The 14,054-nt window shown below is 40.7% G+C and overlaps 1 protein-coding gene across 4 annotated transcripts in view; it reads left to right on the forward strand.

Moving 5' to 3' along the window:
* Positions 1–1,187: 1,187 nt before the first annotated feature.
* ICE2 (interactor of little elongation complex ELL subunit 2) overlaps positions 1,188–14,054 on the forward strand; it is a 50,517-nt gene continuing 37,650 nt past the window's right edge. For 2 of the 4 annotated variants that reach the window (XM_058665757.1, XM_058665756.1), the window contains exons 1-8: positions 1,188–1,293; positions 1,934–2,058; positions 4,045–4,149; positions 10,778–11,036; positions 11,810–11,929; positions 12,480–12,617; positions 13,313–13,426; positions 13,567–13,726. In XM_058665757.1, coding sequence (XP_058521740.1) covers positions 2,018–2,058; positions 4,045–4,149; positions 10,778–11,036; positions 11,810–11,929; positions 12,480–12,617; positions 13,313–13,426; positions 13,567–13,726 — 937 coding nt within the window. In that variant the 5' untranslated portion in view covers positions 1,188–1,293; positions 1,934–2,017. Of the gene's footprint in view, positions 1,370–1,933; positions 2,059–4,044; positions 4,150–10,777; positions 11,037–11,809; positions 11,930–12,479; positions 12,618–13,312; positions 13,427–13,566; positions 13,727–14,054 lie in introns of those variants that run through there. The other 2 variants (XM_058665755.1, XM_004578028.4) reach the window with 2 other exon arrangements.

Here is a 14,054-nt window from a genome sequence, read left to right on the forward strand (position 1 = left end):
TCACTGCTTGAGGTGGAGTTCAGGCCATCCCTTCAGTCACCTGCAGCGGTCAGCACACGGAAAATCCGGAAACCGAGAGAGTGGGTGGGCTTCCATGGCCAACCCCTTCCGGGGAACTATCCGGATATCCTACGGACCTTCCATTTAGCCCACCTCCTCTACAAGGTAATTGGGTTGTTTTCACTCTATTTGAATAGTGCATGGCCTTTGGAGAAGACAATGAAATATGTAAGCCTAGCACCATCAACACACAAGACCCAGCTCCTCGACTGAGCCCGCGTAGATATCTCATAACCCACAAAAGTATTCTGTGATGTCTTCAATCATTCAAACTTGCTTTTTGTCCCCTCACACTAGTTTTTCTCTCTTTCTCTCGTTATATATCACATTAATTTAATGCCAAAATCTTACACTCCCAGAGGAAGAAAGCTCTGGTAAAAACCAAATTCACATTGAGTCTACGTGTACCCATCGCCAAATACAACACTTAAGTGTTCAAAAGTTTTTGTTGGGCCGGCATGAGGGCTTGGTATGCTAATCCCCCACATACAGTGCTGGAATCCCGTATGGCTGCTGGTTCGTACCCCGATTCCTCCACTTGTGCTCCAGCTCCCTGCTAATGTGCCTCACAGGGCAGCGGAGGATGGTCCAAGGACTCACGCCCCTGCACCCACTTGGGAGATCTGCAACAAGCTCCTGGCTCCCAGCTTCAGACTGGCTCAGCCACGGCCGTTGTGCCCATTTGGGGGGGCGAAGCAGCAGATGGGAGATTTCGCTCTGTCTCTTCTTAACTATAACCTTCAAGTAAAAAAAAAAAAAAATGAGGGGGTTGATGATTTTTAAAAAGTGGGAAAAGCAAAGTGGTCACTGGTGGAAGCTGGCATCTAAAATGGGGTGGGCAGTAGAGCGGAGGGGAACAAGTGCTTAATGAGGCGCTATTATGAGGCAGGTACACTGCTGAGCAGGGCTTCAGCCTATGTTTCATTCACTTCTTCACTCGGCAGTTAAGTACCAACCACATCATCTGCATTTTCCAGACAAGGAGTCGGGGATAAGCAAACGAAGAACCGCGCCTCAGGCCCTGCCACGCTCCTGGCTCCTCCCCACTCCTCTCCCACAAACAGCTCGCCCGGCGGCGGGGCGGCCCTTCGAGAAGCCGCCCGCGGCGCGTCTGCGACGTCATCACGCAGGGCCGGGCGGCGAGGCTTCGTCCTTTAAATGCCGCCTTGGCAGGACGCGCGCGACTGTGAGAGGAGTGGAGGAGCGTGTGTGGGCGTCGGGAGGGCGGCCGAGGTCTGAGGCGCCGGGGGCAGGAGGTGGGCCGAGAGGCTGCCTTGTCAGGGAGAGGCGGACGGGACGGCGCTGCCCGGTGGGCGGCGGGAGGCGGGAACATGGCGGCCCCCTGGGTCGGACGGGGACCCGCGGCCCCCTTTCCCGCTCCCAGTCCGCCTCGTACCTTGCTTGCTTGCAAAGTGTGGTTGTTCGTGTTTCATAGGCCGGTGTGGGGGCGGGGTGGACATGGAAAGACACGGAGAGGACATGCTGAGTGAGCCTGGCAGGTGCCACTGAAAGTTGCAAGGCCCTGCTTCCCCACAAATGTGACCCCGGGGTCTCTGAAAGGGCTAGCGTGCTGCCGCCTCACCGTGCTGTTTTGGAGACATGGAAACAAGATAGACTTGGGGTAAGGGTTTGGGGAGCAGCTGGGTTTAGATACCACGGGTTCTGGCCATGGGGCCAACGTCTTTTTGGGTCCTTAATCAGGTCTCCTAAAGAGTGACACACTGGCCGAAGTGGAAAAGAACTCCTACTAGATGCTCAGTTAAAAACAGCCTGCCAGTGTGTGTCTTTGAGAACAGCTGATAGGGAGAAGTTTCTCTACGCCTGGCCTAGCTAACCTCTTGTTTTTGGTCTTGAACCTTTGGTTTTTCCTCAGTGGAGTGTGTGTGGTTCCTGAGGGACCCTGTTTCTTGGCTGTTGACTGACGTGTGGGATACAAGCGAAGCTGAAATCTAGAAAGATGAGCTCCAGCATGGCCACAGGTGAACCAGTGCTGAACTGGTGAGTTGATCATCCTGGCAGTCCACCCGAGGCAGTGAAGTGGAGCCCGTGGCTGGCGCAGCAAAGAAAGGCTTCTGACCAGGAGAGATTTGCCAAAGATACAAATTCAGGGTCCCAGTGTTTATTCTCACTTACACATGCTGAATACTTTGCGAGTACTAACTAGTAGCTGCACTTTTTGTTTTTTGAAAGGCAGATTTCACAGAGAATGAAGGAGAGGTAAAGTGATCTTTGTTCTGCTGGTTCACGCCCCAAATGGCCACCATAGCTGTAGCTGACCTAATCCAAAACCAAGGGCTTTTCTCCGTGTCTCCCACATGTATGCAGGGGCCCAAGACCATGAGCCAGTCTCTGGTATCCCAGGTCATGGGCAGGGAGCTAGTTGGGAAGTGGAGAAACCAGGACACAAACTGGTGCCTATATGGAATATTGGCACTACAGGCAGAGGATTAGCGTGCCAAGCCGCCGTGCCGGCCCCTGCTGGCTACAGTTTGACTACTGAAATGCGGCTTTTCATTTGTGCTTAGGTTTAGAGGTGGTGGAACTTTGTTTTGTGTCCAAAACCCTTGCCCATTTCCAGAAAAGGGGTAACAAGCCCCCCCCCCACCTTAAGAAGAGATATATTTCTTTTTGTTATACCAGAAATTAGAACAAGTGAGAAGACTGTAGACTGTACTTTAGATGTACAGGAAAATGTCGCAAATGGAGAACCAGTTGAAGTAATGTGGTTTTGTAGACATCCAGCTAATATGTATTGAAACTGTAGATCATTTTAACACAACTTGAGCCAGCCAACAGGCATGCAAAAGTCACAAGATAACAAAGATTTTTAAAGTAATAGCTGACTCCATGTTCAATTGACATATTCAGTAAGTGCTTGTTTAATGCAAACAAGGCTCCCCTCTCCAAGATCCTCATGGTTGCAGGCTGCTGATTTTCTGTTTGTTGATAAACAGAAACCTTAAAATGTAAAGAGATGTCTCAGACGTGGTGCCATGACAAGGTGATAAACTCTCCACTGGCGCAGAGCAAACAGGAGATTGCAATTTTTCCATTAATATTGTAACCACAGGAGTTTTTTGGTTTGTTTTGTTTTTGACAAATGCCATTAAAAACAAGAAATGTGTTTAGAAAAGATATCTGAGAATTTACCACTTAGAGAATAGGACAACCAGACCCTGCTGCTTGTCTAGATTGTTCTTTTGTAGGTTTTAAGAGGTGTGTATATCTGTGTTCCATGCCAGTGCTATAAAGTGTGTTGAGAGGCAAGGCATTATGGAATCAAACACAATCTAGAATGTTTGCACAGAATCGTAGCCATTGAAACTATCCGTTTATTACAGTATCCAGCCTACCTTTGTCCTGTTTGGATTATTGGTTTTTATTTTTAATTTTTTAATTCCATTGTCAGCTAACAATGTTGGAATGTTTATGACATGGAAATTATTGACTATAATATGTTTGTCTCTAACCTCACTATGTTATGCAAAATCATGTATCACCTTGGAGGTATTTTGAATAAAGAGATGCGATTTATCTCCTTTGCCAAGTCAACAAAAACTAGATTTGGATAGTCAGTCTGTATATTGCCTTTTAGCCCGGCACAGTAGTGCGTGAACAAGAACATGGAGAAGCATTTTCTGTCCCGCAACCAGACATCTTACTGTGCTGCCTTGGAGCCAGTGATGAGCCGGGCCCCAAGAGATTCTTCACTGTACTTTAACTCTCAGATTTCTCTGACATTCTTTAATTGAATAAATTGTTATTTGTAGGGAAAGCGAAATTGATAGTAGCAACTGGAAAATTTCATAATGAGCCTGGGCTTCAAGTTATCAAAGTAAAACATCCAAGTTCCTAAGCCAGATGCTTGAGATTGTACGTATAAAGAGGAGAATTAAGAGGAAAAGGGCGTGGAGAGCATTAAGTTATGACACTGCTTAGTCTAGTGGAGATTTGCAGTTGTTAAATCTGCACTTTGTTTCCCAGGGATGATTCACCCAAAAACGGCCTTAAGACATTTTTCTCTCGGGAAAATTATAAAGAGCATTCGATGGCTCCAAGTTTGAAGGAACTGCGTGTTTTGTCTAGCAGGTAATGTGTGTATTTATTTGACTATCCCTTATTTAATTGCTGCTACCTTGATAGTTGTGGTTTTGTATTTATCTCCTGCCATTAAACATTGAAATTATACAAATGTAGAAATTAAAAAATAGAAAACAATTATTAAAGCTTTCCTATTTTTTTCATATTTTACACATGAGTATTTATACACAGAGTGGATCACTCTGTAAAACGTGTGTACTTTGCCTTTACAACAGAGTTTTGTGAGTGTCCTTTCTGCCTTCACGTGAAGCTCAGTCCTGGTGGTTGCCAGTGACTTCATTCTACAGCTGTGCTTGTAGTTCAGTTAGCTAGTTTTATGTGACAGAATATGTTCTGCATTGTTTTCATTGTATTTACAAACAATATGTTGGTGAATTTTTTTAAAAAGCTTTCTTTCTATTGCAAAGTCAGATATATCTAGAGGAGGAGGAGAGACAGAGAGGAAGACCTTCCGTCTGATGATCCACTCCCAAGTGGCTGCAATGGCCAGTGCTGAGCCAATCTGAAGCCAGGAGCTCTTCTGGGTCTCCCATGAGGATACAGGGTCCCAAGGCTTTGGGCTGTCCTCAACTGCTTTCCCAGGCCACAAGCAGGGAGCTGGATGGGAAGCAGGGTTGCCAGGGTTAGAACCGGTGCCTATATGGGATCCCAGTGCATTCAAGGCGAGGACTTTAGCCGCTAGGCCACCGTGCCAGACCCTGATTTTTTTTTTTTTTTTGCTGTAGAATCAGTTCATAGGAATCAATTCCCAAAGTACCAAAGGGATTTTTTTTGTATGAAAAACTGCTCTGTGAATATTTTCAATTCTTATTATTTACTTACTGCCACCTTTTCTTTCTGATTGACTGTTTCTGTTTTATTGTGGATGAATCCAAAACCAAGTAATTGAGTTTGTTGACAAGATATTTAAATGCACTGAATGAGGACCAACAGTCTCCCTGGGGAAGTCGATATTGACTTCCTTCTCTTTGCCTTCCTCCTCTCCTACCCTCTTACCATCCTGTTGTCAGTCACCCCCTGCTTACACCTTATTTCTAATCATCTGGAATAATATATAATTTCGCTCAAGTTTTTCCTGTTCATCTCATCTCTAGTCTCTATGTTCTTTCTCGGTTACTCTCTTATTCTCTTTATTTGTGCTTAGACTTCCTTAGACTTCCTTTGCTAAGTGAAAATTAGGAGCAGAACATTTACAAAGACCTATGGAAAATATAGAACAAGATAGCGCTAGTAAATTCTTCCTGCTAAATAATTGAAATATACATGGGTTAAACTGCCCAGTCAAAATGTGGATGAGGACCCAGCGTGGTAACCTAGTGACTAAAGTCTTCACCTTGCATGTGCCAGAATCCCATATGGGCGCCGGTTCTAATCCCGTCAGCCCTGCTTCCCATCCAGCTCTCTGCTTGTGGCCCAGGAAAGCAGTTGAGGATGGCCCAAAGCTTTGGGACCCTGCACCCGTGTTGGAGACCTGGAAGAGGCTCCTGGCTCCTGGCTTCGGATCGGCTCAGCTCTGGCTGTTGTGGCTGCTTGGGGGGTGAATCATCAAGTAGAAGATCTTCCTCTCTGATTTTCCAATAAAAAGTAAAATAAATATTTAAGAAGTGTGAATGAGCAGGATAGATTGTCGAGCCAGACCTTGAGTTCACTGCATGTCCACTGCACTTTCTTTTCCCTGGACATCCCACTCATGTTTCCCTGGCCTCCACCCACCAGCCTTCTAAAACTCTTCTCACTATCGTCATTAAGCTCCTGACTATGGAGCAGCACACTGTCCAAGGTTTCTGACTTCTGGGTTACTTCTTTAAACTTTCACATGCCATCATCCTCATGAGGCCTCCCCATAAGAGAGTAATTAATACCTTTTAAAAAATACTAATGACAATACTAATATTGTAGTCTCAACCCAGCCTTTTAAATCTGAATCTATAGAAACAAGAATATGAAACCAACTCAGGCTGGGGTAAAATCAGGATAGGCCTTCATATAAGTATATCCTGTCTTTCTGTCCATCATGTGTGCCAGTTGTAAATAGTAATCTGCATGCTGCTGCTTTCCAACTGTATTGGTGATGTCTCCATGTCAGTACATATAAATTCATATTTTTATGGTGGCATCTTGTTCTGTTGTTGGATGGATACCGTTTTTTAACCTTGATTCGTATTTAGCCTGCTTCTACTGCTTTGTTATGAACAGTGAGCAGTTTTTAATATTTGTGTTGCTAGAATAAGTTGAAGGGAATGCATATATGCATTTTGAAAGGTATTACCAGATTGTCATGAAAAACATTAATGAAACAAATGCTTTTTGATGTTATCAAGTGATTGAATAAATTCACAAAAAAGCAGCCAGTTGTACTAAAGAGATAATTTCAAAATTGAATGTTGTGGAGAATTTCAGAAGCACCTTTCTTCTTGGCAGAAATAGCTAGGGTATCCGCTAATGTCAGCTGGAGAATGTTACAGCAGTTAGACCGCCTCATGTATGTACATCTTTCGGTTTGTGCTTTAAATATTTCTTTTAAAAAAATTGTATTTCTTGGGGACAACTAATTTCTACAAACTTACCAGATAGATTAAAAATTACCTGTATCTATTTTAATCAAGGAATACCTACCATTTTTAATTATTTTTGTGTTTTGATAATATATATCAACTTAAAAAAAAAAAAGATGTGTTTTATTTACTTGAAAGGCAGAGTTGCAGAGAGAGAAACACATAGAAAAAGAGATCTTTCTGGTTTACTGGCTCACTCCCTAAATGTCTGTAGCGAATAGGGCTGACCTGGGCCTCAACCAGCAGCCTGATGGTAGGTGCAGGAACCCAGCCCTTACACTGTTCTTTGTTGTTTTCCCAAGCAGTGAGCAAAGTTTGATTGAAGTTGAGCAGCCGTGACTAGAATAGGCACCCCACATGGCAAGCCAGCTTTGAAATAGCTGCTTAGCCTACTGCACCACAGCACAAGCACCAATAACATGTATCTTAATCTTTCCAAAAAATTTTTTCACCATTTTTAACTTTTATCTCAGCCTTCATGTTTCAGACTAAAAAAAAAATTTTTTTAAATATTTGTTTATTTTTATTGGAAAGGCAGATTTAGAGAGAGAAAGATAGAGAAAAAGATCTCTCCAGTGACCACAATGGCTGGAGCTGAGCCAATCCAAAGCCAGGAGCCACAAGCTTCTTTCAGGTCTCCCAAGTGGGTGCAGGGTCCCAAGGACCTGGGCCACCCTTGACTGCTTTCCACGCCATAAGCAGGGACCTAGATGGGAAGTGAAGCAGCCAGAGCACAACTGGTACCCATAAGGAAGCCTGGCGCTTGCAGGTGGAGGATTTGCCAGCCCCAAAGGAAAATTTCTAATATTTTCTTTTTTCTAGCCTTCTTCTTAAAACCAAAAGTTTTTGATTCTCCCTGTTTTTCGTAGAAATTTTAAGTAAAAAGAGACTGGGTAGTTAACAAAATGAAGGCAGAAAACTTCAAACCATCTACTGAACTAAAACAGAATGCTGCAACTGTGGCTAGGGTGAGGCCCGTCAGGCTCTGCCTCTGCACCCTGATGAAGACTTTGACAGCACTGCACACGGAAATGATGTTGATGTACTGCCATTTCCCTCTGTGCAGAATGTAGCCAATTTAAACTGCTGGGGTTTCTTGACATTCCTACTCTGGCATATCTGAGTCAGCATCTTGTTGCTGCAGCAGCTTAATTAAATTTGCCAGTTTGTGCCACAAGGACAGACATGTTCTCATATTCAGAGAGACAGCTGTGAAGCAGTATTGTTACGAGTTGCAGTTTGAGTAGCTCTCAAGACATTGTCTAGTGAGAAATCAACTGGCTGTAATACATTTCTTCCAAGATCAGCAGTTAATATTCATTTTGTTAACCTAAAATGTGCTTATTTTTATACAGTTATTGGAGAAACTTTAGTAGCTAAGTATATCTTTTTGCCTACATTATTTTCAGAATCAGTCTAAGCATCCTTAATTTAAATTCATAAATTCTTTTCCTAATAACTAATCTGCTTACTTGATTAGTTTTTCATCCATAGCTTGGCTGTAAGAGTTATCTTTAATGTTTTGCTTTATTTGAGGTGCCTGAATCTTTTCTAAAATAGAAATTTTTATCATTTTCTATTATTATAAAGTTGATATGAAACAAAATGGGGCCTAATTCAATCTTTCTCTAGACATAGATCCAAAGCAGTAATTCTCAGCTTTACTAGGCTAAAGCCCTCCTGCCGTTTACAACAATTATTGAAAAAAAATCGCTTATTTTCTGCAATGAAATTAATATGTGTACTTAAAACTTTTAAAGGTAATGTAATACCTTAAATATGTAATGTTAAAAGGAAAAGCATTTGTAATGCATATTTTACTATGTAAGTACATAGGTACTACTGTGCTGGAAGATACAATATGGTTGTGAAAGATACCAGTTAAAATGGAAAGGTTTTTTTGGTCATTGTTTTTAATATTACATGAAAGACAGGAAGAGAGGGGGAGACAAGGAAAAGAAGAGCCAGAGAGAGACTAATTTTTTGTGTGAGTTCACACCTTAAGTGGCCACAACACCCAGGGCTGAGCCAGGCCCAAGGCAAAAGTAAGAAATTCCATTTGGGTCTCTCACAGAAATGACATGAACCCACATACGTGTGCCTCCATCTGCTGCATTGCAGGAGGATTAGTGGAAGCTTGATTGGAAATTGAGCATACCAGACTGTGACCTACACTCCAGTTAGAAAGTGGGTGTCCCAAGAGGCAAGTAACACTGCACCACGAGGCCCAGCCCAATCAAGTTACGTTTATGGGAACTAAGATAAACAATCAGAGGCAACACTGAATAAAAGGTACTGTTATGGTGAGCAGTGACAGGGCAGATTTGCTTATGTATGAGTAGAGAAACTTCCGGAGACCTTTAAGAGTTGTATAGAGGGCCCAGCGGCAGCGTGGCCTAGCGGCTAAAGTCCTCGCCTTAAACACCCCGGGATCCCATATGGCCGCTGGTTCTAATCCCGGCAGCTCCACTTCCCATCCAGCTCCCTGCTTGTGGCCTGGGAAAGCAGTCGAGGATGGCCCAAAGCTTTGGGACCCTGCACCCAGGGAGACCTGGAGGAAATTCCTGGCTCCTAGCTCCGGTTCGGCACAGCACCGACCGTTGTGGCTCACTTGGGGAGTGAATCATCGGATGGAAGATCTTCCTCTTTGTCTCTCCTCCTCTCTGTATATCTGATTTTGTAATAAAATAAATAAATCTTTTTTTTTTTTTTTAAGAGTTGTATAAAATAGTGCCACACATTACAGACTGCTGGTCTTAACCTGTACCTACTTCAGCCTCCTTCACTGCTTTCCTCCTCTTTTGTGACAACCCAGATGCACTGAGCTTCCAGAATACCCCAAGCACACAAGTTCACCATTGGTAATTAAGAGCTTCCGCTCTGGTGTTTCCCCACCCTTTGCTTTCTCCCTGCTCCTGCCTGGTCCTGGTGTCCTCAGGGTTCTGCTCACTCACCTTGGTATGTTTGGTTTGGACACCTAAGATCTCCGCTGTTCTCTTCTCCAATCACTTGGCCAATCCTTTTGAACTTTAAAGTCCTGGAAAGCTGAAATTTTCTTGTGCCAGTGTGGATTGTGTTTAATATGTAGCTAGAGCATGGTCATCACCTACATGATTGAATAGAGGAGTAACGAATGAACCAATGGTGTCCATCTTCCTCATTACTTTTACTCCCTGTGTGAATTTTTGTTTAATGTGGAGCCAAGTCATAGGAGCAGCTGCTGTCGTAGAACTTTAACTTACAGTGGATTTAAAAAATGTAGTTTCTTAGTGGTCTTCTAAATCGTGTTACTGAAAATGGGGTTTACAATAACTAAATAGCAGGGATGGACAAATGATTCTACAAGACAAGAAATGTGTAGCCTTCTATTGATTTGGAGTGGTGAGGTGACTTTTTTAAACAACGACTAGCATTTCACAGACATAAAGTAACATTCTTTTAGTGTATTTCATTATAAATTTGTCAGGGTTTCTCTTTTGTATCTATGAAAAACATGAAGGCTTAGTCACATGTGAATGCTAGAGGATTGTGTTACTTTGCTATAGCTACCATTTACGCCATTAAATGACATATAGTGTTGGAATTTTCTTTTTAATTTTTAAGGTTCATCAAGGGGACCAGAAAATTTTGAACTGTAACCCCTTTATGTTCTATTACTGACTTTTGTTCATGATATTAACTGATATCTTACTGAAGAATATAATTATTTTAAAAAACTGACATTGTAATGTAAAAGCAAAATACCTGTGTGTATAATGGGCAAAAATATTTTCCTCTTCAGTAAATGGAATAAAGTTCCAAACTGCATAATTAGTCTAACAGGTATGTCTCTTCCTCCTCATCAAGTAATTGAAGGTAAGCTCACAATGTGATCCTGCCTTGCAGAATACATCTACACTAAATGCTTGAACATCAAAATGCAGGTGGCAGAGTTAGGGAATAAACCAAAATACACTGTGTTAATCACATGTATTCTCCTTGGTGATTGGGAATCGTGAAGTTCCATGATAGTAATCTTCATGTGAAAAGCACATATTTGTAAACTGTATTTCTTTTTCCAGACGTGTAGGAGAAAATTTGAATGCCTCAGCAAGTTCTGTAGAAAATGAGCCGGCAGTTAGTTCAGCAACTCAAGCAAAGGAAAAAGTTAAAACCACAGTTGGAATGGTTCTTCTTCCAAAACCAAGAGTGCCTTATCCTCGTTTCTCTCGTTTCTCACAGAGAGAGCAGAGGACTTATGTGGACTTGTTGGTTAAATACGCAAATATTCCAAATTCTAAAGCTGTTGGAATAAATAAAAGTGACTACTTGCAGTACTTGGTATGTATCCTAACCCTCTAGTGTTACTAAAAATAAATAAATAAAAATTAGCCAGGAGCTGTTCTTGTTAAATTTACATTTATTTTGTGTTTCCATGTTTATAAAAATGGAAAATGTAAGGCATTTATTTGACAAAACATTGATTCTTTCAGTTTCTCAGAGATTGAGTTACAAAGCAGTTGTTTTGCTGTTCCTGTTATCTGAGATGTGACTAGTAGGTCAGATGGCCACATCACAGGCTGCCTATGTTTAGAGCTTTGATCTGGGCCTACAAATGAGTCAATTATTTTGCACAAAGTTTTAATCAAAATTTTGTGAGACTATCCTCAGTAAAACTGAACATTATGGGTTTTGTCTTTTAATTTAACTTGGAAAAAGTGATGATTTGCCTTAATTTACATTGATTATTAATGTAAGTAAGTATTTTCCATGTGTTTATGAGCTATTTTTTTTTCTTTTACACTTGCCTGTCCATATCATTTAATCAGTTGTCTAATGATATTTTTTAAAATGTTAACAGTGCTATATAAAATAAGCTTTTTAATTCCTAAGTATGTTATCCAATTTTAGTCATTTGCTTTTCTATTTTTGTGTTTTTAATAAGGGATTTACCATTCTGATAGAATTTTAGTGAACTTTTTATCTGTGATTTCTCCTTTGAATTTGGTGGGTTAATTATTCCTTGCTTCCAAATTATTAAAGCAGTGATTGAGAATTGCTGTTACTTAACCAAACTTTTTATTCCAAGACATGTCTACTTTTTTGAAAATCAGGATATGAAAAAACATGTGAATGAAGAAGTTACTGAATTCCTAAAGTTTTTGCAGAATTCCGCAAAGAAGTGTGCCCAAGATTATAACATGCTTTCTGATGATGCGCGCCACTTTACTGAGGTGAGAAAAAGTCACATTTATGTAGTGTCCGAACTGATAGGCAGTAGTAACATTGCAAAATATTTGCTGATTTGGCCACCAGTTTATGGAACTCAAAACTGTTTAGAAAACAAGTGTACCTTTACTCATTGATGTCTTAGATTGACCAAAAGCATTACTGCTTCATTAATCTGTCATGCTTAGTAATCTTCATAGAAATCCAAACTTACTCTGATCACACATGTAACTTTATGGCAGTAAATGGTATTGAAGTTTTCATATGAATCTATTTCTTTGTGCATTTTTAAAATAGCATGGAATGTCTAATAGGACTGCTAATTTTAGTATTAAATATCAGTATTTTAAGAAATATGTTAAAAATTACTAAGGAAGATGAAAAATTAAAGCACATAATTATATGTAGACCTAGAAACTTGATTAATAAAATGAGGCTAGTTTTTGCAGTGAATGGTTATTTTCTTATAACTGCAATATTTTTGTTGCATTATTTCAATGGTTTATTGTAAATGAATTTTTCTTAATTATTATCCTCTATCAATTTTTTCCCTAGCAAATTTTAAGAGCTTGTATTGAACAAGTGAAAAAGTATCCGGAGTTTTACACCCTTTATGAAGTCACCAGCTTGATGGGATTCTTCCCATTCAGTACAGAGATGGGCTTGAAGTTAGAAAAAACTCTACTTGTGTTGGTAAGGTTTATTATATAAAAAGATACACTTTTTTTTGTCTGAAATATTGTCTATATTTTATGTAGATTTTGTTTTATGTGAGAGCTGAGCTGATCTGAAGCTAGAAGCCCAGAGTTTCTTTGGGGTCCCCTATGTGGTTACAGGGGCCCAAGAATTTGGGCCATCTTTTACTGCTTTCCCAGGAGCATTGGCAGGAGCTGGATCCGAAGTGGAGGAGCTTGGGCTCCAACTGGTGCTCAGTGGGATGCTGGTGTTGGGATGCTAGTTCCGCCTGCTACACCACAATGTCAGCCACTCTAAAAATATTGTTGTTTTTTCAAAAAAATAATACTATTTCTTTGCTTCTTGTCTTCTTCAGTACTGCTGAATACAAGAAAGTCCTTTTTCTTTTAAGGGAATTTATGGGCAAGTATTAAAAATAGGTGTGGAAAAGAGTTTCTATTTACAATTACTATATTTTATTTTTAGTAAAAGGGGAGAATAGAATTTGAAGTGCAGGGGGAATTCCATGAAGGCTGTCATAGATCCTTTCTTCCAATAAACTTTGGTCTTTATCAAACAAAGCATCACTGTCTTAAAGAGTTTCTAAATGTTTCATTTGTATTTGCTCATGTGATGAGTTTCAAGTTAAAAGTTTCCTATGATGAAAAGAAAAATATCAGGATGCTTCCAATAAATATTTGCTTCTTATCTAGGGCAATGTAAAATTTGTGAAAACAGTATTTCCTTCAATGCCTGCAAAGTTGCAACTCTCAAAAGATGATCCTACAATTGAAACACCAGAAAAAACAGCGGAAGCTATGCATTATGTAAGTACCAACATGGCTTTGAGACTTACTGTGTGATCTGTCCCTCACAAAATGTATAAAATCTGATTCTCTAAAATCATCTTTATGACTGTCTTCCTTTTCATTCAGGTATAACCATGTAACATTTACATGTTTTTCAGGATATCAGTAATGATCCAAATGCAGAGAAACTTGTCGCAAGATACCAACCTCATATAGCTCTAACAAGTCAATCATTGTTTACTTTATTAAATAATCATGGACCAGACTACAAGGAGCAGTGGGAAATTCCAGTGTGTATTCAACTAATACCTGTTGCAGGTTTGTGCTGTGCTCTTCAATAATGCTGTCAAAAGGGGTTGAACTATTCCATTTTAAGTGTCTGAATTTCAATGGCCACTTGTCAGGCATAAAATCTAAGGTTTGAGTAAATTCTAAGTTTGGCATTTACCCTCCGCAGAGTTTTTTATTATATAAAGCTGCTATAGAATTGACACTTTTTGGATCTGTAGTAATGTTGGAGGATGGAGAAATTACTAGGACTTAAGAGTGGCTGCGATTACAGGAAGTGGCCAGGTTCTTCTTGTGCCCAAATGAAGGACATTCCAGGACTTTATTGGACAGCCTCAGGTGGATGTGTTTCTGGGAC

Source organism: Ochotona princeps, chromosome 6 (assembly GCF_030435755.1).
Source record: "Ochotona princeps isolate mOchPri1 chromosome 6, mOchPri1.hap1, whole genome shotgun sequence".
In the NCBI taxonomy this organism is placed as follows: domain Eukaryota; kingdom Metazoa; phylum Chordata; class Mammalia; order Lagomorpha; family Ochotonidae; genus Ochotona; species Ochotona princeps.